This window comes from Sceloporus undulatus, chromosome 7 (genome assembly GCF_019175285.1).
Source record: "Sceloporus undulatus isolate JIND9_A2432 ecotype Alabama chromosome 7, SceUnd_v1.1, whole genome shotgun sequence".
Classification (NCBI taxonomy): Eukaryota; Metazoa; Chordata; class Lepidosauria; order Squamata; family Phrynosomatidae; genus Sceloporus; species Sceloporus undulatus.
The window spans coordinates 17,823,250-17,844,220 of NC_056528.1; the positions used below are offsets into that span (position 1 = coordinate 17,823,250).

Here is a 20,971-nt window from a genome sequence, read left to right on the forward strand (position 1 = left end):
GTCTCCTATAGAAACAAGAAGCTCCAAGTGTCCCTTGCTTTTTTGATTCATGAATGTGAATGAATACAGAGGGCCCTTGGGATCCACTGCAGTTTGGTTCCAGGACCCTCCATGGATACTAAAATCCATGGATGTTCAAAAAAATATAAGGCAAAACTGCATTATTATTATTATTATTATTATTATTATTATTATTTGTTGGAAGAAAAGGTGAGGACAACCTGATTCACCGTTCACTAAAACCAATGAGAAGGAATGAATAATGTTTGCACCAATGGGACAACAAGGGGAAGACAGCAGAGGAAGGCAGGTGTGAGGACACACATTTTATTTTGGCAGAGCAATTTTGGTTTCAATAAGTATGTTAACGAGACCATTGATTGCAAAATCTCAGAACAGCAGAGAAGGGGATGCTCTGTCTCTGCCAAAAATGGTTCACTGTGGCTCAGAGGATCAAAGAAAAAAGGTGCAGCTGGAGCTTTTGATCTGGGAAGCTAACATGATAATTGACATTTTAAAAATATAAGATTATAATGCAGTAACTGAAATCCTGTGGCAGAGGAGAAACACCTCCTACCTTGCAACGCTTTTGGGTATGTCGTTGGAGAAAGGAGGCACACGAGTGGCTGTCCAAATAGGTTTGTGAAATTCTGGAAGAGAACAATTTTAAAGAGAAAATAGAGTTAAGAGCAAGAAAGGTATTTCATCAAGAAGTTTGGGAGCTCCTAATCTTCTATAGAACATGTACTGTATTGTAAATAGAAATTTTAGTCAAAAAATTGTCTGGGTCAATTTAGCCATAAGTCAATGTAAGCACTGTAGTTTAACTTATTCATTCATTCATTCATTCATTCATATATATATATCCCCTTTCTCTGAATAAAATGGTAAGAGGCAAGAGCTTAGTCCATCCTAAGAGCACCAAAAAGAAGCATGTATCCCCTCTACCCTCTTATCTATGCAGCCTTTAAGATGAGCACAAACAGTGCCAGAATTTTCTAAGTTCTATGGCATTATTTTCCTTTGCATTATCCTTTACATCCTTTGTTACATGCCCTTATGTTTTACCCTTGACTTATCCACGGATCATAACAAAATCCATTATCCTGGCCCCCAAACCTGGCCTCAACTTATATATGAGGCCGACTTATAGTTGAGTATATATGGTAATTAAGTAGGTAAGAACAGCTTGTTATATGTAATTAGCTATGTGTTAACTACGTTGAAGACAGAAAAACTATAGCTGTAATTACTTTTTAACAGTAACTTCCCACGCTTTAACCAGAGAAATTGATGTTTGGGGAGGAAGTCCAGGGTACCTGGGGTGTTGCATGTAGTCCATGGGCCAAACTTTGCCCATGCCTTGTGTAGACCATTAAAAGAAATACCATATGCTTCCCGCCACAGGATGCCACATGGACGGTCAAAAATAAAGTTGTTTCTTGCAAATTGTGGCTTAAGTATAAGGGTGGGTTCATTTAAAAAAATAAGAAAATTATGGCTTTTTTTTCCCAGGCAAAAGAAATATTTTCTATCACTTCTTATCATAGTTTCCACAGTGGAAGAGCGCTATTGAAAGAGGATGGCAATTTGAGGGGCAAGGAGAGAGAAGAGGTAGAAACTATAGTGTACTTGTTGGTTTTTACCCAGAACTCCACACACAAGACGACCATTCTCTTCCAAATGTGCCAATTCCACTAAGATTCATTAGGCTAATTCTGACTAAGCTTGTTAACATATTAGAGACCAGCTGGGCCTCATCAGAGCAATATTCATTCCCGTCTCCTCTCCCTCCCCTTCTGTACCAGAGAGCTGATTAAGCACAAAGCTCTGTGCTATGCCACGGCCCAGGAGGATTTATGAAGTGGATGGCCAGGCTCAGATAAATGGTTTTAAAATATCCGCATTTCTCCACAAAAAGCAGTATGCCAAATAGCTAGAATTAGCTTCATCAGAGCATTAATGAACAAGTTAGAACAAGTAACAGAGCTAGCCATAGCACATTCCTATGCATTTTAGCATTGCTGTCTCTCCCCAAATGAGCACTCACTATTCATGGCTAACACTGCCCATTATTTTGGACTACAGTTTCCAGAATCCCCCAGAGTTGGAGGGTATCCCATGGGACATCAAGTGCAACCCCCAGCTCAATGCAGAATCTCCAGCCAGAGCATTTCCATAATCCCAAGATTGTAACTACACATCTACCAAAAATGGCTATAAGGTTTCCAGTTGTCTCTAAGCTCTGACTGTGGAGCTTTTGTAGAACAATAGTGGCAATCTGCCTATTTTTGATGGGCCATTACTGTATCTACTACTGAGATCATATGTGTTAATTGCACACTGTGTACTATTAGCTACAGTGTGATCACGGACAATACCTGGAGCCAAGCACTTGGGGAAAAGAAGCAATGGGTGACTAAGCATATGTATAAAAACACATCCCATAAACTCTTATGGGACAGCCCAAAAAATACTACTTTCCATCCATCCAGCCATCCATCCATCCATCCATCCTTCCATCCTTCCTTCCTTCCTTCCTTCCTTCCTATATTGCTTTATTTAATTTTAAAAATGTAAACATGTTTTAAATGCCACCTCCCTATATATTCATCTTTCAATCCCAAGTCTGTGAGTACAATACAACAACAATATGGGAAAACTATAACTACATCCAAGAACAATGATTTCTGATGCTTTAGACCGGTGTCCTTCCTTTTGAAATGCAGCTCCATATGGGCTCACTCACAGCCATTTGCAGGGGCCTTACCTTGTAGGCGACACTATTGGAGGAGTCCACTATGATAAACATAGGCTTCCTTGTGAAAGGATAGAGATCTCCAGGGTGCAGGCTGAAACAGAGGACAGGAAGCATTCAAAGTGTGCCACAAAGCTGGAAAGAGATGGCGTCATTCTACACATATTCTTCTCCTCCTCCTTAGATCTGCAACAGTTCTCCCCATTGGGGAAAAAAGCACATCAAAAAATGGAAAGGCTCCATTATTCAAACACCATTTTCCCAGGAGAAAAAAAAAAAGCCAGCGAGCCAACGCATCTCAGCAGGATTAGTCTAGTCTCCTTTGCCAAGGAACACATGTTATCATCCCTGTTCTTGGTATTCAGACACATGATAGACCAGAAATATTAAACAATGGGTGATACAAGGCTGCCCTTAGACTGAAGTACCTCTGTCAGTATGTCTCCAGCCCAGATACATTAAGTAGCTTGTTCAGTATTGATCCTCTTCAACCTTGCTGTCTTGAGAGCTTGTTCCAACCACAAAAAGTGTGGAAGCTTTTGCTTCCATTTTAGATGAACCACAGTTGTTGTAACATTCAGACAACTACTTATGGAACATGTTTAACCATGACTATTTTAGAAACGTGCCAGTGTGAATCTGCCAAGCTTAGTATGCTATGAAAGACTATTCTGACTGTCGCTAGTTTTGCCATCATGATGCTTTTATATTTTGAAATTTTGCCTGCAAAACTGCTTTGCGGGCAATGGTTTTGGAAAGTAGGAGTGAATTATGCCAATAAGCAACCTCTACAACAATTCATTAATATATTGTTATCAGCAGCATCACTAGAAAATTGTCACCCTCCAAATTTTTGGGACTGCAGTTCCCATAATTCCTTGCTTATACTGTACCTGGGAATTGCGGCAAGCTGCAGTCCAATAATATCTGCAGGTTCAAAGTTTCCCATCTCTAATTCAGAGCTTGTGCACAATAAAAAAAAATCATTGGAGAAGTTTGAGCTCTGACTAGAAGGAGACCATCAGAAATTCTAAAAACAACAAAGGTTGCAAAAGGCCAGTTGGCATGAACACCAAGTGCTGAAGGCTGCCTGCCACTTATTTTACCTGGCAAGAAGAATACTCACCAGTGCATCTCCTTGTACGACTGGTTCCGCTTGTGAATGCCATCTCCATTTATAATATCCCGGTTGCTGTTTGTCAGGACACCTCCAAAATCATAGGGGCCTGTAGGCAGCAAAAACACAACCGGATAAACAGCAGCTACACAGGGAAAGTTGGTAATAAAACAAACACAGAATAAAAGAACTACAGTTGGAAGAAAAGCTAGAATGGGTGAGAGCTTGCAGGTTACTAGCTGGACAACTGGTCTGTACATTTTAATTAATCCAGCTCCTTTCAACTCTCTTGGGCGGGCTACACACCGCCGCTTTGCGGCGGTCTGCCGCCGCCGCCAGAAGGTCCGCGGGGGAGCCGGAGCCTTCAAACGGCCCGACTCCCGCGCGGACCGAAAAAAGAAGCTCCAAAATGGAGCTTCTTTTTGCGTCGCGTTTGCGACGTAGCGAGGCGCCAGGGGCGCGCTCGCTACGTCAGCAGCGGCGCGACGCGTCTGGACGCTATGCGTCCGATGCGTAAAGATGGCGGCGCCCATGTAGAAAGGGCGCCGCCATCTTGTACGGACGGAGTCCGTAATAGGACATGGGGCGTCTAAAAGAGACGCCCCTTTTTTAAAATGGGACGTCCGGAGGACGTCCCAAATGACCGTGCAGAAAGCCCCCTGGTAATGTTGTATGTTCTGTATTTTTAATATCATTTTAGTCTATGAAATCAGAATACAAGACTAGTTCATTGCTTCACTATGAAATTCTGCTACACTCTGATTAAAATTTGGTCCAGATGCCCCAAGAACTGAATTTGACATGTAGGCTTCTTATTGGCTAGCTGTGCTTCAGATTATTAAGGGCCTAAAAGGTATGTGTCTGTAGAGACCTCGGTAAGTAGAACCAAGTTTATTTCATGCAGAGAAGATCAATATACACAATGTTTAACACACACCACTATCAAATCAATACATTCAAGGACTAGAATCCATCCTTCCACCATATTTACAAGAGAACAAAACCTTTCCAGAGTTGCTGTTAACACTAACTATCAGCACAGTGCAAGCAAACCAAAAAAATTAAGAATGGGCATGTGCTTTGGAAAGCTCCAAAAACTAAATGAAGTTCCACCTTTCATAGCATGAATTGTACAATGCTGGCTATTTTAAATGTTTTATGTTTGTATTAACTATTTCAGATTTTATTTCTGTAATGACTTATGTTGTGAGCTGCCTCAGGAAGGCTTTTTCAACATACAAGATAAAATATTTCAAGTACTTGAACAAATGAATAAAGGAATGAATACATCTGGAAGGCTCTCCAAAGGACAGAGATGGAGACTTTTTCAACTGTTCCCTGGGGAGATCATTCAGCATACCTAGATGAAAACACAACCTACTGAATTGACAACAGATTTAGCACCAAAGCACATAGGAGGCCTACACAGCTACTTAAAGGCTACTTTGCTTTTTCCCCAAAATAAAAACACCCTGTAAAGTTTTTGTTACAGGGTGTTTCCCCCCCCATTGTATCTGGAAAGGTTTATGAATCATGCAAGGGAGATGAAATAAGCATGCGTTTTTATAAAGGAATGCAAGTCTTAAGTGGATGGAGTGAATATCATACAACATCTACTTGGGAAAATTTCTTTGTTGCGGGTTAATAGAGTATCATGAGAACCAAATCACTTCAGTTTGTTTAGTCCAGTCATTTGGCTTCAGCCAATTTTTAATGGTTTTTTTTTTTTTTTGAGAGGGGGAGCATGGCAGGTATGAAAGGAAAAGGGGGAAGGAAGCAGAGGTGGAGGGAAGTTACCAGAGTCATGACAAGGGCTTGAATTGTCATGATGATAAACAAGTAGGTAGCAAAAATGTCCTTTTCAAGCACAGTCAGCCACCAGTTATGCCAGAAAGTTATCAGTGTTGGTTGTGCGTTGAAACTGTGTTGAAAATGGGTCAGGACACTACTTGAAGCGTTCAAAATTTGTGAACACTTAAGGCACAGTTCAGACACTTACCAGGCTAGTCATTCATCTTTCTGTAGTGCACAGGGAGGCACACACCTCTTCTCATTACTTCAATGTACTTCATACAGAGCTTTAAAAGAGATCAGCCCAGATGTACAGATTGCTTCCATCCATTTTTAATTTTTGGGTTTTTTAGAAGGAAAAAGGCACGGGTACTTGCTTAACAAAGTACATTGTGTGGACAGCCTGGAAAAGTACCCTATTTTGGGGGGAGGACTACATCCCTCCAAAATCTCCCATCCAAAGTAGCCACTAGCTATCATGGCAGGGAAGTTCTAGGAGTCATAACCCTGAAAGGTAATTTTTCCAAGCTCAAACAGTGTATCTAACAAAGGAGCCTAAGCCTGCTTCTTCACCTTGCACAAAATACTGCGTCTGAACTGGTAAGCATCGGAACTGTGAGTAATACTTCTAATGACTAAAAAAATAAAATAAAAAATCAAGGTACACTGAGAAGCAAAAACCAAACTGACATAGCATTAACTTGCCATGTCAGCAAAGGAAAGGCAGCCCACTTGGTGAGCAGTGGAACTGGCATCTCCTTTTGGAGGAGGAGTTTGGAGGCCTCCTGCTGGTCTGTAGATCATAAAGAGAATTCAAGCCCTGTCATGACAGGGAGCATTCCTTTATTTGTACCTTCACTATCCGAACGACCTGAGGGGAACACGCCAGTGGCTGACAGGTATATCAACAGGACACTGTTTGCAGGCAGCTCCTGGAATGTTGACAGAAAGAAGAAAGAAGACAACAATGGGGTCAACTAAGGTAAATCTGGAATAGGGAGGAAGCATTTACTTATCAATGCACAAAACAGGTACATTTAACTTAGTTTAAAGAACCAATATGTTGTTGAACTCTCCAGGACAAGTGTCTTAACTGTACATTTTCAGGATTATTTCAGCCCTGAAAAAGGCCAAGGAATCTGTTCTTACTCTGCACAAAGAGCCAAATAATAGAATGTCTCATGCCAAAGAGAACTGAACACAAACTGAGAAGGCTTAAGCATGTTCTCTGCAGATGTCAAGCCACCCATATCAAACTGGTCCATGCCTCAGTTCCTGAGCAAGGATCCACCCAACATCTTCCACCCCGACATATATGTTTTTGTCTTACAGTAAAAGTCCTGCTCAACCTTTGGGGGGAGGGAGGAATATTACAAAAACCTGTCTAGCCTTGAGGTATTTGGAACAAATGAAATGGAGAGTACCAATCCCTCTTTCAGCAAAACTTTAACTTTCATGCTTTGGTGGTGATGCAGAGGGAATGAGTAAACCTTTTATTTCTTGTCTTCCTATTTGTATTTTAATTTGTTCTCTTTTGCTTACACTCATACTTCAGAAGACATTTGGCTTTCAAGATACAAAGTGTCCCACTTGCATTTCCACCTGGAAAAGTTGTGCTTCAGGAGACTCTGCCACTGGATGTAAGTACAGCACCATTCCCTTTTGCACAAACCTTAAATGATGCAGCCAGAAAAGTATACAGCTGGCTGAAGGTTGGCTTATACAGCAAGTACTTGTGAGGGTTTTCCCTTCTTGCTGGCTTTTCAGTTGTCTCCTGTATAAGATTAAAAAAAACATATGTTCCTAAAGCAGCTATTGCAGTTTTCACTTTGAAGAAGCAAGGAGATATGGTTTATTCATCTCGGCAAGGCTCTCCTTAATGTCAAAATCAGCCCATACAAAATTCTAAGGCAGGAGCAGCTATGTGACTCTGACTCAAAGAAAAGTCATCACCAGCAGCTACAACTGACAGGGTAAAAACATAAAATAGGAGACTTGCCTGCAACCCAGGCTTGTTCATTTGTGAAGCCAAGTTCATTGGCTCCCTCTCCAAGGCTTGCAGCATCCGGAACATGTCGATTGTCAGTTCGCTGAACTTCACCTAGAAGAGAAATTTTTTGCTTTAAAACATTTTCAGTGATCGCGAGAGCCCTTCCAGCTACAAACTCAAAAAGCATGCTTTGTATACAACTTTTCTATGTATGATGTGTGACTAGTACACAGGATTAAGCTAGTAGCAAAAGTCTTTTAAGACCTAATCCATAAATACAGTATTCAGCCACCACACAAACAGCAAACAGGGATGTAACTTTATGGGGAGGAGGGCGAAATGAGGGCACTGCCTCCCCAAATAAGCATTCTCCCTCCCTATTATTGTTAGTATTATTATTATTATTATTATTATTATTATTAAGCTTTATTTATAGAGCGCTGTAAATTTACACAGTGCTTTACATACATACATCCTCATGAAATTTTCCTTCAATCCCCAAACAGTTTTTAATTGCATTTAGTTAAAAACATGTAAAAACACAACTAAATACAATTAAAAACAGCTTGAAGTTAAATGCTAGAGGACTGAAAAGAGTAGCAACAAAATCAAACATCAGTCTATAAGTATCTATGAATATATGCTGAGAAGGTAATTTCATCTACAGGTGCCTTGGCATGCCAAGCAAGATAATGAAAAGAGGTTACCAAAGGGGCCTTTGTAGGAAAGTAATTCTAAATAGCAGAGATTTTTGAAAATGTAATTTTGAATGACATCTCTCAGAGTCACCATGGACAATGTCATGATGGCTCGGGGATTCTATACCTTGTAGTCTATCCAAGTCACATTTCCAACTTCTGAGAGAGGGATATCATGAAGACAGTCTATAACTGATACTGAAAGACTAGGGAGGAAATGTTTAAATTACTTGTGGTCCTACCAAAAATGATTCCTGAATACAGATAGGGATGGGCAAGCTGATTACATGTGGTAAAAGCTCAAGTAGAGCATGACTATGACTCTGGAGATCAGGGTTCAATTCCCCGCTCATGCATAAAAATCCACTGGACGACCTTGGACAAGTCATACTCTCTCAGCCTCAGAGGATGGCAATGACAATGGCAAACCCCCTCTGATGAAACTTCCCAAGAAAACCCTATGATAGTTTTACCTTAGGGTCACCATGTTTTTAAAAAAATGTCCCTGGGGGCACACAACTACAACAAATGGTCCCACCTGATTGTTGCAGTTGCCAATTATCAGGGCATCTGCAAGGGTCAACTGCCCCACAATCATTCCCTGCTCCAGCAGAGGGGCCCCTGTGTCTGAGAGGCGGTTGGAGAGGATCACGAGGGTGTTGTCGTCATTCAAGACCATCACAGGATCAGCCTAGGAAGCAAGCCAGTCAGGAGAGTGAGGGCCCTGATGAGATCCCATGTTAAATCTACACCTTGTTAGAAAGGAAACACATCCCTCAAATAACCTCATTTTCTGGCCTACTAAGTCCTTTACACCTATACTGCTTTCAAGCCAGTGTCAGCCATCCTATATTTGTGCACTTCATTCACTCTTTTGACTGAACAGATCTTCATCCCCTTCTGATGTTTTGGAGTATAACTCCGTACAATCCTTTCACACGGACCAAACTAGTTTGGGTTGATGGGAGTAGTTGGCCAAAGGCCCCCCTTGCTCTGTCTTGGTAGAAGCTTCCCCCATGAAGATCAGTAAAGCAGTTTTTAAAACAGAGACACACAGACTTTCCTTTTGGTTCTTACATCAATGAATGCTGCCACCTCTTGGAGAACCAGGTTCCATTCCACCTGGTCTTCTGTGTTGAAGCGGTGGGTGTAGTCTTCAATTTCATCTGACAACTCCTGGGAAAAGAACAGGAAAAAATAAAATAGGTGAGAAGATTTAGAAGAGCTGGGGGGGGGGGGCGATTTTTAAAGATTTTATGGACATAAATTCACACACAGTATTGTCAATAAGTCAACATGGAACAGTGCTCAGACAACTTATTCAGAGTTTGAGATAAGCAGTCATACCAGCCAACATGGTGCTGGCCTAGGACTCTGGAGACTGGGTTCAATTCCCAGCTCGGCCATCCAAACCCTCTGGGCAACCTTGGGCAAGTCACACTCTTTTAGCCTCCTAGGGGAAGGCAATGTCAAACCTCCTCTGAAAAAATCTTGCCAAGAAAACCTCATGATAGGGTTGCCTTAAGGTAGCCATAAGTTGGAAATGAATTGAAGGCACACAACACATACACAGCCATACTTCCTCAACTTGATCCCTTCCAGATGTTGTTTGGATGAGAAATCCCACCATGTCTAGTCAGCATCATCATGCTGACTGGGAATTAAGAGATTTTTTATCCAAACAAGAGCATGGATGGTCTTGGGGGAAAGTCATCCTCTACTTAACCTGCCCTCATAGGATGATGAAATTTACACACAGATCTAAGTTCTCTAGAAACAGGCCCAATACAGACTTGGATTGTAAGACAGGTCCAAGTGGCTTACCTTTACAAGGTCCTTCACAACATCCATTTTGTTGAGTAAAAGACAAACCACTATGAACCGTGCATAATAACGGAGTTTCTTAACTACCAGTTCCGGCCTAGAAAGGGAAAAATAAATGGGAAAAGCACTATTCAGTGGCTGGGAGAGAAGAGAAGGTTATTAGGGAGAATATGGTGGTTCATATGGAAGAATATCAAGCAGTGACATATTACATTTTAATATTTATTTTAATGTAACAACAAAATATTGTCTGTTCAGTTCTTGTATGATTCCTTCTGCTTGAAAACACAACTCCTTGCTGAACTGACGACCGATTGCCTTGGAAACCTATGGGTCTCTCCTCTGCCTGCCAGCACACCTGTCTAGACAAAGGATGGGACATGACCTGCATGCAGAAAGTCCTAGGTAGCTCCAGTTAAAAGGATCGGGCAGCAGGTGACAGGAAGAGGCCTTCTCTGCCAGAGACTCTGGAGAGCTGTTAACAGTGACAAGAACTAACTGTGGGCTACGATGGGTAAACATCTTGACTTGGAATAAAGCAACTTCAAAATGGAAGAAAGAAATTGGTTGAATTTAGAGCAGGCCAGGCCACATATCACTTAACATCTTGCTTGCTTCCGAAGTTCTCCAAACAACAAATAAAACAAAAAGGAGTCCAGTTAGAAAACCAAGAACCTCTTGCAAAGAAACTCATTCAGATATGGTTAATAGACTGAGCATCTCACACCTTCACAACTTCCACTTTTGAGGAAGTAAGGGTTAGGAAGCATGGGGCCAATAACTACCTTATGTTAAAAAATTAACTTGAATATAGCTAAAATCTCATATATCAGCTTAACACTGTTTTCAAATGATGCTGGTGAGGGTGGCAGAAGCTAGAGAGCCTTACTTCCACATCTTATTTCCTGCCTCTCATGTTAGCAAGTCCCATTGCCCACATATTCGCTGTGTCACCAACACATAGTTCTACCTTCAATTGAACCAGCCTCGAACGTGCACAGAAATGTCTAGAAAAGTTATCTACTAATCACCTGCCCAACTGAGCAGCACAGAAGCATGTCATGACATTCCCTCCTGCCTGTACTAGAGCTCTGGTAATGTAGGTTTTAAAACCTTGGGGACTTCTAACCCTACTGTGTAAATAATTTCGGAGTGAGAGTTGCTGTTCATTCAGGGGACAGTCACAAAGGCAAGTTTAGCATCTCCTTGGCTGGGTGATATCACCAGCAGACAGAAAAAACAAGGGGGTAAAGGCACATATAACTTTGTTTATAGAAAAACACACACAGGGTAGCCCTGTGGGATACTGGTTGGCAGGCTAGGGGTGCAACTGTACTGTAAACTGCCCTAAGAAACTGGCTTCTTCCTTTTCCTCACTCTTGCCCTGCTCACAAAAATGGTTAAATTTGGTATTTGGTCCACTAACAAATGGCAGCAAAAGGTAGGGTTGAAGTCAGAAGGCAAAAGTGCAACAGGAATGACTCTTGGATGACTTCAGGAACAATCCACTTAACAGCTTCATTTTTCTTGCCTTGACTAGCTGGCACAAGAAAGTAACCCACATGTTGAGTGGATTGCTTGTGCAGTCGTCCAGAGAATGCACTGGATATGCTAAGCATCCCAAGACAAATTCCACATCCTGATGGGCCTCCAGAAGAGGAGGGGGAAAAACAATCCTCCTTGTTCTACAATAAGCTGCTTAGGTCTCTCCAGGAAATTTTAGAGCTGTAGTAGTCCACTGAATTCCAGTAATGGCAGCACCCTGATCAAAGTACAACACCACTATGGATAGGTGAGGATTTAATTTGGTTATTAATTTGCAAATTCTGAGTACAACTTTCTTCTAGACCCAGTGGGAAGAGCTAGAGATTGATTTATTTTTTAAACCAAATATGGGAGAAAGTCAAACACATTCTTGCATAACTCCTAAATTCTGGTTTTGGATCTCTGTGTATTCAACTATATTAGTCAAGAATTGGATTTGCAATAGCCTTCTTTCTGAGAAGCTTCCCATCTTTAATACTTCAGACGTCTTCTCCATGTAGGATATAAGCTGTAGCCCTTCACTTTGGTTAATGCAGATGTGGGAGGATTTTTGTTTCTGGAGAATTTAGCCACCTTGTCCAAATCCATAAATACAATGAAAACAACTAGAGCTTTTAAAACAAATAAATATGGGAGAAAGTGGAACCGACAGGCATATCCCTACCCAGATCCCTATTTACAGTTTTGCCCATCAGGACTCCAGCTTAAAGCAACTCTCTCAGCAGTGAAGGGCTCCTTAATACTGGAGCGGATGGCCACTAGCTTTCCCCCTTCGATGCTTTCCAAGACTGAACAGGATTTTCCCTAGGCAAGATATTTCTTCTGTAACCAACTTGTTCATGCCTTAGCTTTTTCGTGGCTTGATTCAATCAACTCCCACTCAGCAGCTGCCTATAACTGAGGCCCAACACCCTCCTACTTAATCCCAAAGGGCAAAGGATTCACGCAACTAGACAAGGGATAAACCAAGAGCTGCTGCCCACCCGCTAGCAAGTCACAAGTTCACAGCATCACACATTTTGCTTTTAAATTGCATAAAACTCACAAGACTGAGGCATGGCCTGACCTGTCTTCTTTGTTGACTTGGGAGTAGTAAGATCTCTGTCGAATAGCAGAATAGAAGGAGAAGGCTTCATTCAGGTAGCTGGTTTCAGACGTGCGAAGGCTTTGGAAGAAACAAATTGGCTCAATCTTTTGCTACAAAAGCACACATGTACCCTCTCCTCCAGTGAGTCACTGAATTGTGTGAGGGTTACCCATGCCATTGTAGCCCTTATTAGCATTTTTGGCATTGGACCGAACTATGTCAGGCACATAGGGCTTTCACGCAGAAGTGTAAGGACAGATGGCACCCACCCACCTACATATTACACTTTCTGTCATTATGGGCTCTCAATTTAGCACTGGAAGTTCTAAAGCTAAAGTGTCTGTCTTATCTCAGTGCCTGACAATGAAGCTAGGGCGCACTTTGCCTCTCATAAGGGAGGGGATTGGTAGCCATTAATAAGATTTGAAAACTACTTACTAGTAGTGGTAGTAAAGTTGCCCAATCTTGGAAGCAATTTCCCCAATTTGCCAGCGCTTGAGACCATACCGATTGTCCAAAACTTGCCTTCATTTTTGTTCCGCCCCCCCCAAAAACAAGAAAGAATGGGTCACAATCAATGCGCTCTACGTACAGGCCTACACCAACCATGGCTTTTAAAAACAAACTTTTGACACATGAACACAGTGTTCCCCATATAACGCTCAACTGTGGTGAAAGGCACAGCCTGCTGGAGTGAGGTCAAAAGACTCAAAGTCTACAGTTTAGATCTAATAGTTTAATTCTAATAACTTCTCTGAGAGAATGTTGTGAATTTCCATTTAGAGGAGGCCCTGAGAAGCCTTTCCAGACACCTCTGTCTTCCTACACAGGCCTAGACCTCCCTAGGAGAAGAGGATTGACTATGAAGTCAGTTGGAATACACAGTGTAACTATCTCCCCCTATTTCTGGAGTGCACAACATTTACACGACAGGTGGTCTGCACCCACTATGGCTTGTGGGACCCCTGCACCTTCCCACAAACATAATAGGGCATTTAACCACCAAGTCACATTCAGGAAATGAGATAAAATCTTATCATGCCTCTGAGAGGGTGTTATTTATTGGGGCAGTTTGGAGCCCCTGCCCCACACTCCCCAATCTGGAGTTGTTAGGAGTTTGAGGAGTGTATGGAACATCAGATGCAGGGCCAGCTGCCTGATACATACAGCTCCAACACTTCATTGCTGCTTGCTGGCCCCAGCTACCTCATACTTCCTAATGGTAGGGCTGGCTCTGTTTCCACTCTTACCGGTGCTGCTGCTGGAATTTCCAAAGTTTGGTGTAAACATCAAAAGTCCTCCCAAAATAGGATTGCCACTGCTTCTGTCCATACTGAGGTAAGTCTCTGGAAAAGAGCAAATGGAAGAAGCCAGGAGGTCTTTATACTGTACAAGAAAAATAGAAGAGAGTCCCATGGTAGGAACAGACAGCTTAGTCTAGAACTACTCATCTCACCACTCTTCGTTTCCTTTTTATAGTCAGCAACCCTTTTACTGGGCTTCATGTATTTCCCATTTGTGTGTCCCTCCAAAAGTATGGTTACAGGCTGTTTCACCTTAAAACTGTGCTGCTTTCCAGACTGCATTGGACTGCAAGTCCCAGTATTCCTCATCTTTGCCAATGCTGGCTACAGCTGCTGTGAGTTGCAGTCCAACATCATCTGGAGAGCTGCTTGATTCCCACTTCTGTACTAAAATAACATGAAATGTGTATATCTCTTAAGTATTAAGCTTTACTGGGAGATAACATCAGTTCTTTTCTGCCTCTTCCATACAAACTTGGATGCTCAAAGCAATTTACAACAACCGTAAAAAACAATGATACAAAAATTAACCAGGAGCTTCTTTTAATTTATTGGATGTGTGCCCTCCGTTTTTCTTTTAATACCACTATAATTTTCATACATACTAAAATGTTAAAAAAAACACAAAAAGCAAAATACAGAAATGGGAGCAGGGATGAAGAAATGACCAGCACTGGATCACCTTGAGTCATTCCGTTCAATTCTCAAAAATCCTTTTATGTACAGCTTTGAAAATCAGACGTTTAGCCAGGGGGGTATTAAAGGGAGGTATCTTGGTAGAGACCTCATTGAGCAAGAGTAAAATGCATCTGCTCTTCCATCTCTTCTCAATATTTTGAACTCAAAGCAATTGGGGTAAGGGGAAGAGAGACCAAAAATTACGCTAAGACCAGGGGAAAAGTCATAGTATAAAGCAATACAGCCATCAGCAATCAGCCCCCCCCCCCCAACCTTTTAGCTTGTTCTAAAGAAGAAGAGCCTGGCACTCACCCATCCACTCCCTTCTTCTATATACAAATTCCTAGCAGCTGAGGCCATGTGCCAGTTGCTCTCCAGTGGCATTGCTGCCAAGCGAGAATTACCATCCATCAAGGCAGCAGAAGCCGTAGTATCCGCCAACACCTTGGCAAGCTCCAGCCCATTGCTCAAAACTTGTATTTGGTGGCTGAATTCAGGAGCAGAAATGGAAGAAGGGACAGGCAAAGGACTCTCTGCTGGCAGAAGGGGGAAGAGCTACTGCCAACACACAGCCAAAGGCCTGGCTTCCTGCTATTTGAAAACCCAGAAGGGTTTTTTCCCCTATGCAGAAAAACTCCTCTTATTCCCCCACACCCATGCAAAGCTCAAATCCAAGGATCTGGAAAACACAGAAGATCCAACATGAGCTTAGGAGTGCAACTGGCAGCAAGCCTCCACCAACACACACACACACAGAGGTATCTATAAACAGCCATCTATACAGGGGGGAAATAGTAGCACAGTATTTAAAAAATCCCAGATAGGCAAGATAGCTCTACAGAAAAGATACAGGTGCTTTAATTTGGGTTCTTGAAACTGTAAAGCCAGCTTTTAAGAATTTGGGAGGTTTCTCTGCTCTACACGGGTTCCCAAAAATTTTATTTGGAGTGGCAGCACAGATACACAAGGCAAGTAGCATGTACCACTAAAACACACTTGTACATTTCCTTTCCAGGTGTGTTCTGTTGGTTAGACCCACATGATGTTTAGAAGGCCTAGAGGAAAATCCTGGACATTTCCATACTTCTGCAAGAAGTTCCTTCTCCAGATAATGGTGTATCAATCATTGCTATGACTTCATCCATTAAATAAAAACGTGAAAATGAGGGATGAAGGTAGCTGCTTATAAAAAGAATGGAGAGAATGGTGGCTGAAACAGCAAGTCCATATCCAGGATTTTCCAAAGCTGGAGACATTTTTAAAATGGAAGATGGGGATCAGGGAATTATGGCTCATCATGGGGGCTGTCTCCTGCAGCTGATGCTGATATAGCTTCAGTGAACAGGCTCTTAGATTTTCTACAACGAAGGACAGTAGTCTAGGAAATGATGCTGCAGTAGAACACAGAATATGGATTTGCTCTGTCCATTCCCCATTTTCTTTCCCCAGACTTGATGCTCCTTCAAGCAATGAGGAAAACTGTCACAAGGACAGCACTGCCCAAACACTATGGAGGGAAGCATAAAGGTTTTATTTGGAAGGCTGCTCATATGTCTCAGTCACTCTGAAAGACAGCAGACTGTGTTCAGAACCTCACATAAAGAGGAGTATATCATCAGAAAGGATTTTCAGAAGCTGTCTTTTCAGAAACACATTGGGACTCTAGCCTATATGGAAAGTTATGCACATTTTGCAGCACAACATATTATAGTTTTGCCCAACAAGGAAAGGAAACTACATAGTGCACTAAATCTCTGCATTAGTCTTCTCCCCATAGCTTTGGCTTCTGAGATTTTACCATCTCTACAAGCATTTATGACACAAACCTACTGAGCAGATTCTACAAAATGGAGAAAGGGACCATCTTTTCTCAGCACCTTTCTCTCTCACACACACACACTCATGCAAACCCTTCTTTCTTTTCCTCTGAGGCTTTATAATAGGGGGGAAAAACTATTAGCCCAGCATGCAGCCGCAACAAAAGGCCTTTGCAAAAGGAAGGCAATTATGAGGCTGATGGTGGAATCTGCAGTGTGTCTCAAGCTTCAATATTTTTTTGTAGTAAATGCAGTATCTAAGTGCTCACTTTGGCTTTGCAGGGAACCAGGCCCACACAGCTGATGGGATCACACCTGGTGACTGTTTTTCATAGCCTTTCCCAAACAGCCTGCTTTCCCCCCCCCCCCCTTTTCTTTTTCTTTTTTCTTTTGCAGTAGTGCTGTAGAAATTCTGCCCATGAAAAGGATCAAGGAAGAAGCCACAGTGTAAAAAATCAGGCAAGTTTGGAAGAATCTTTATTCTGTGCATTAGAAAGATTCACTTTATGTCCAGAGATATGATCCAAAAACCCCTGCTTTTCTGTCTTCACCTGAAGAGCACAGAAAACCAATCACAGATTAATTATTCAGGTGCCAAATCCCATGCTAGATATCAAAGGCAATATTGGCTGTTTGAACATAGAATGCATTCACATATATACCACTAGTTTTCTTTGCCAACATTTTAATCTTCACTCCAGGCATACGGAAGCTGCCTAACACCAATCCAACCCAATTTTGTTTGTTCTGACTGGTGGCAGTTCTCTGGGTCTCAGGCAAGAAGGTGACTTTACTGTCATCATCTACCCAATTCTCTTCTTTTAAAAAATGGAGATGCTAAAGATTGAAACTCATCAGGAGTACCTGTCCACATCTGGTCACATAAAAATCATTTTAAGAAGGATATTGGCAATCTGGAATGGGTCCAGAGAAAGGTGACCAAGATGACCAAGGGTCTGGAAACCAAGCTGTCTTGAGGAACGACTTAGGACACTGGGTATGTTTAGTGTAGAGAACACTGAGAGATGACATGATAGGTATCTTTATATAGCTGAAGGGATATCACTTAGAGATGGAGCAAGCTTAGGAAGAACTCATTTACTGTAAGAGCTGTTTGACAGTTGAACAGATTGCTTCAGGATGTGGTGGACTCTTCATGTTTGGTGGTCTTTAAACGGAGGTTGGATGGGCATTTTCAGAAGTGCTTTAGTTCTACATGGAAGGGGTTTGGATTAGATGACCCTTGTGTTTCTAACATGAGAAACTTTTACACACAAGCTCTAGGACTGAGCCATGGAGTGCTCGTCTGAAACTCATTGCAAAAAAGAATGAGACCTCCCTCCACCTGTTCCTAAGCTTACGGTACAGGTTAGCTATACAATGCTTCCACAATGCTCCATGCAGCTCCAAAGTAACTAAGAGTGGAGCTACTCCCTACTCTAGATCCTGGAACTCTCCACAATTTCACATTGGGAAATTTCAGACATAAGTTTCCTCCACTCTTGATGTGGGCTGGATTTCTCTTGCACAAACCTCCACACTTATCTAACAGGAGCCAAAGAGTGAGACCAGGTTGAACGGGATCATGCTTGGTAAAAGCTCCACTCAATTTTCCTATCAAGAACTGAAAACTGATCCTGCCTTTGTTGCAGGTCATTGCTCTGTGCCTCCTCTTCCTACTTATAATCTGAGTATCATCCAGGGAGATGGTAACTCAGGTAACGCCTGCAGCCCAACCTGAGCGAAGAGTAACACTATCAGGTGAACAGCATAGTTCTTTAAGTGCATCCAGGCTCTCTGAGGAACCTGACAAGCTGCAATATCTCTGTTTTCCATTCTGAAGAAGCGCACAGATGTTTCCAAGATGTGGCTGGATCTTTGCAGTGCATCCTGTCCCCTATTCGTCTGCAGGCAGGTTTGATGTAGTACCAGGCAGAGCTCATGATAATGGGGAAATGCATACACAGCACAGACACAATCCAACCGTCTGCACAGTTTTAAGCTTGGGAATCAGGGAGCAGAATGGACTGTACCACTTCAGACTGTAGAGGTAGTGGTAACATTTTGTAATGCTTCGTGGAGCAGAAAATTAGCACAAGAGGAAGGTGGCACTGCACGGCAAGAACCTTTGCTCCAGTGTGTTTCTTCTCTTTTAAAAGGTTGTTTCTTCTATGCATGCAGTAGTGTGACCTGCCCCTTCCTTCAACCTGACAGAATATAGACAACATTCTGGTACCTGCCAGATGGTTTGGATCATTTCTGACCACTGGCCATGATGGTTCTGGCTAATGAGTACATACTATAGTCCAAAATATCCGCAGGATATCACGTGGAGGAGATTGCTACAGATTGTGCTAACTCTTCCAAGATTCTGTCCTCTCATTCTGCTACATATCTAAAGCCAGACCAAGTTATGTAGAATAAAATGAAACAGTGAGAAGAAGGGCAAGTTCCTGGCTCATATCCTCTTCAGACTGCAGGGTATGGCAATTAAACACATGCCGAAAAGTGGCATAGTAGGGAAAATAAGCATAATTGTCTCTGGGTGTATCCACACTGTGGAATTAAAGCAGTTTGACACCACTTTCTGTTTTTAAAAAGCTGAAACTCACAACCTCTGGTTAAAATTACATTCCAAAAGACATAATCTCTAGCTCTTGAAAACTGTGTAAAGACCAGTGGCCATCTTTTTAAACTACAGGTCAAATGGGGTTTATCTTTTGCATAGTCATACAGACTCACTTCAGTGTATATAGTTATCCTCTGTTCATCTAGCCTTATCTTCCCAAATCCTTCTGCCTGTTATCACAGTTGTGCATACTCCACTCTAAAGAGGATTTAGAGTTCTGCACAAATACAATAAAAATTTCACACCAAGATTTTCACAAGGTGGAGATATATTTTCGCCCCCTTTGTGGTAGATACAAGCTTGTAGAAATTGCCTGCCTAATCTCAGAAGCCAAAATCTGAGTGAGGATTCACTACATTGCCTTGCTATTTGATCATGTCCATGATTAGCAAAATTGGAATAACGTAAAACAGGGAAGGGGGACAGCCATATTAAAACAGAAATAGAAGTTACACAGTTCCAACTTTTCTTGGCACAGAACATGGATTTCCTCAAGTAAATAATTTTATAGTTGTTAAGTTTACCTCCCCAAATTAACATAACACAACTCTGACTATAAAAATCCCTGCCCTCCAACCATACTGACCGTAAGCCATTGAAAAGCTGTTTGGATTTATCCAGCAGGTAACAAAAGTCTGTGACAGTTTTCCTCTCCCCCTGCGGGATGTCATCCTCCACACCGCCACTAGACATGGTTTCTTTCAGGGCAAACTCAGTCCTGTGGAGGAAAAGGGGACAAAAATCTACATCAGCCATGGACTGCAGGAGGCTCAGAATGAACAATGCAGCTGAGGCGCTGGCACAATTGGGTGTCAAAAGGGATAAAGAGGGAAACATATATATTCCACAAACATTTTGTTGCCGTTTTGGTCCACCTGCCCCCCTCACACCCCTAGAGACATAAAATCCGCAAAGGAAAAAGGGGAGGAAGATAGAGGGAGACGCTGATCATGACTGGGTGTTATTTGTTGTCCCTTCCCTACATTTGGAATCATTTAAATCAAGGTGGCCTGTTGCATTTGTCAATTTAAACCAGAACAGATTCCAAAGCCTTCTTTTAAAAAAGAAATACAGGTTTCTTTTCTCAGTGTAAAATTTACATTAAAATTAAGCCAGGACAATCACCTCTGGAGTGAGCTGAAAGATGTTTGTATAGGCAGAGCTAGAAAGCTTGTACAGTCGTCCCTCTGTTTTCGTGGACTTCAAATCTTGCTCATTCGGTGGTGGCAAACGGAGGGGAACAAAATGGGACACACGCTGCCATTCAAGCCAATGGAGCATTGAATAGCGGCGATTTTCCATTTTCACAGGGGGGCTCCAGAACGGATCTCCGCAAGGTCGGAGGGGCTACTCTATAATTCTTTTTAAAGGTGAGAAATGGGATATGTCTGGTATGACAGGTGAAAGACTAGGTCCAAAAAAGGGCCTAGTCTTTCACCTGTCGTGCTACTGCCATGCTGTTGAAAACCACCGCACAGATTAGCTATAAAGCACTCATTCCATGTCCCCTCGTACATTTATTTCTGGCTCTGAGAGAGGAAATAAACCTAACCAGAAGTGGAAGCAGGGAGCGAGGCACCTAAAAAGCAGGTTAAGCACATTCTTCCCTGCTGATTCCCACCCAAAATGCCCCTAACACTGCAGGGCCATTAGCATCACCAAGCAAACATGTTTGCAGAGGTAACCGTAGTTCTGCTCTTATAACCTTTATGCAGTGTGTACAGAAACAGGTA

General features: G+C 42.2%; 1 protein-coding gene across 6 annotated transcripts in view; it reads right to left on the reverse strand.

Moving 5' to 3' along the window:
- Positions 1-20,971, reverse strand: part of SCAI (suppressor of cancer cell invasion) — a 56,221-nt gene that overhangs the window by 10,367 nt on the left and 24,883 nt on the right. For 5 of the 6 annotated variants that reach the window (XR_006104910.1, XM_042477798.1, XM_042477802.1 and 2 more), the window contains 13 exons: positions 19,825-19,956; positions 14,061-14,156; positions 13,249-13,335; positions 12,769-12,888; positions 10,179-10,275; positions 9,432-9,530; positions 8,893-9,045; positions 7,666-7,767; positions 7,339-7,440; positions 6,520-6,598; positions 3,885-3,984; positions 2,771-2,852; positions 578-650 (listed from right to left, as the gene is read on the reverse strand). Coding sequence is in view for 5 of the 6 variants with exons in the window: in XM_042477798.1 (XP_042333732.1) it covers positions 578-650; positions 2,771-2,852; positions 3,885-3,984; positions 6,520-6,598; positions 7,339-7,440; positions 7,666-7,767; positions 8,893-9,045; positions 9,432-9,530; positions 10,179-10,275; positions 12,769-12,888; positions 13,249-13,335; positions 14,061-14,156; positions 19,825-19,956 (1,322 nt within the window). In the remaining variant the exon portion in view is untranslated. The remainder of the gene's footprint in view (positions 1-577; positions 651-2,770; positions 2,853-3,884; positions 3,985-6,519; positions 6,599-7,338; positions 7,441-7,665; positions 7,768-8,892; positions 9,046-9,431; positions 9,531-10,178; positions 10,276-12,768; positions 12,889-13,248; positions 13,336-14,060; positions 14,157-19,824; positions 19,957-20,971) is intronic. The other variant, XM_042477799.1, reaches the window with a different exon arrangement.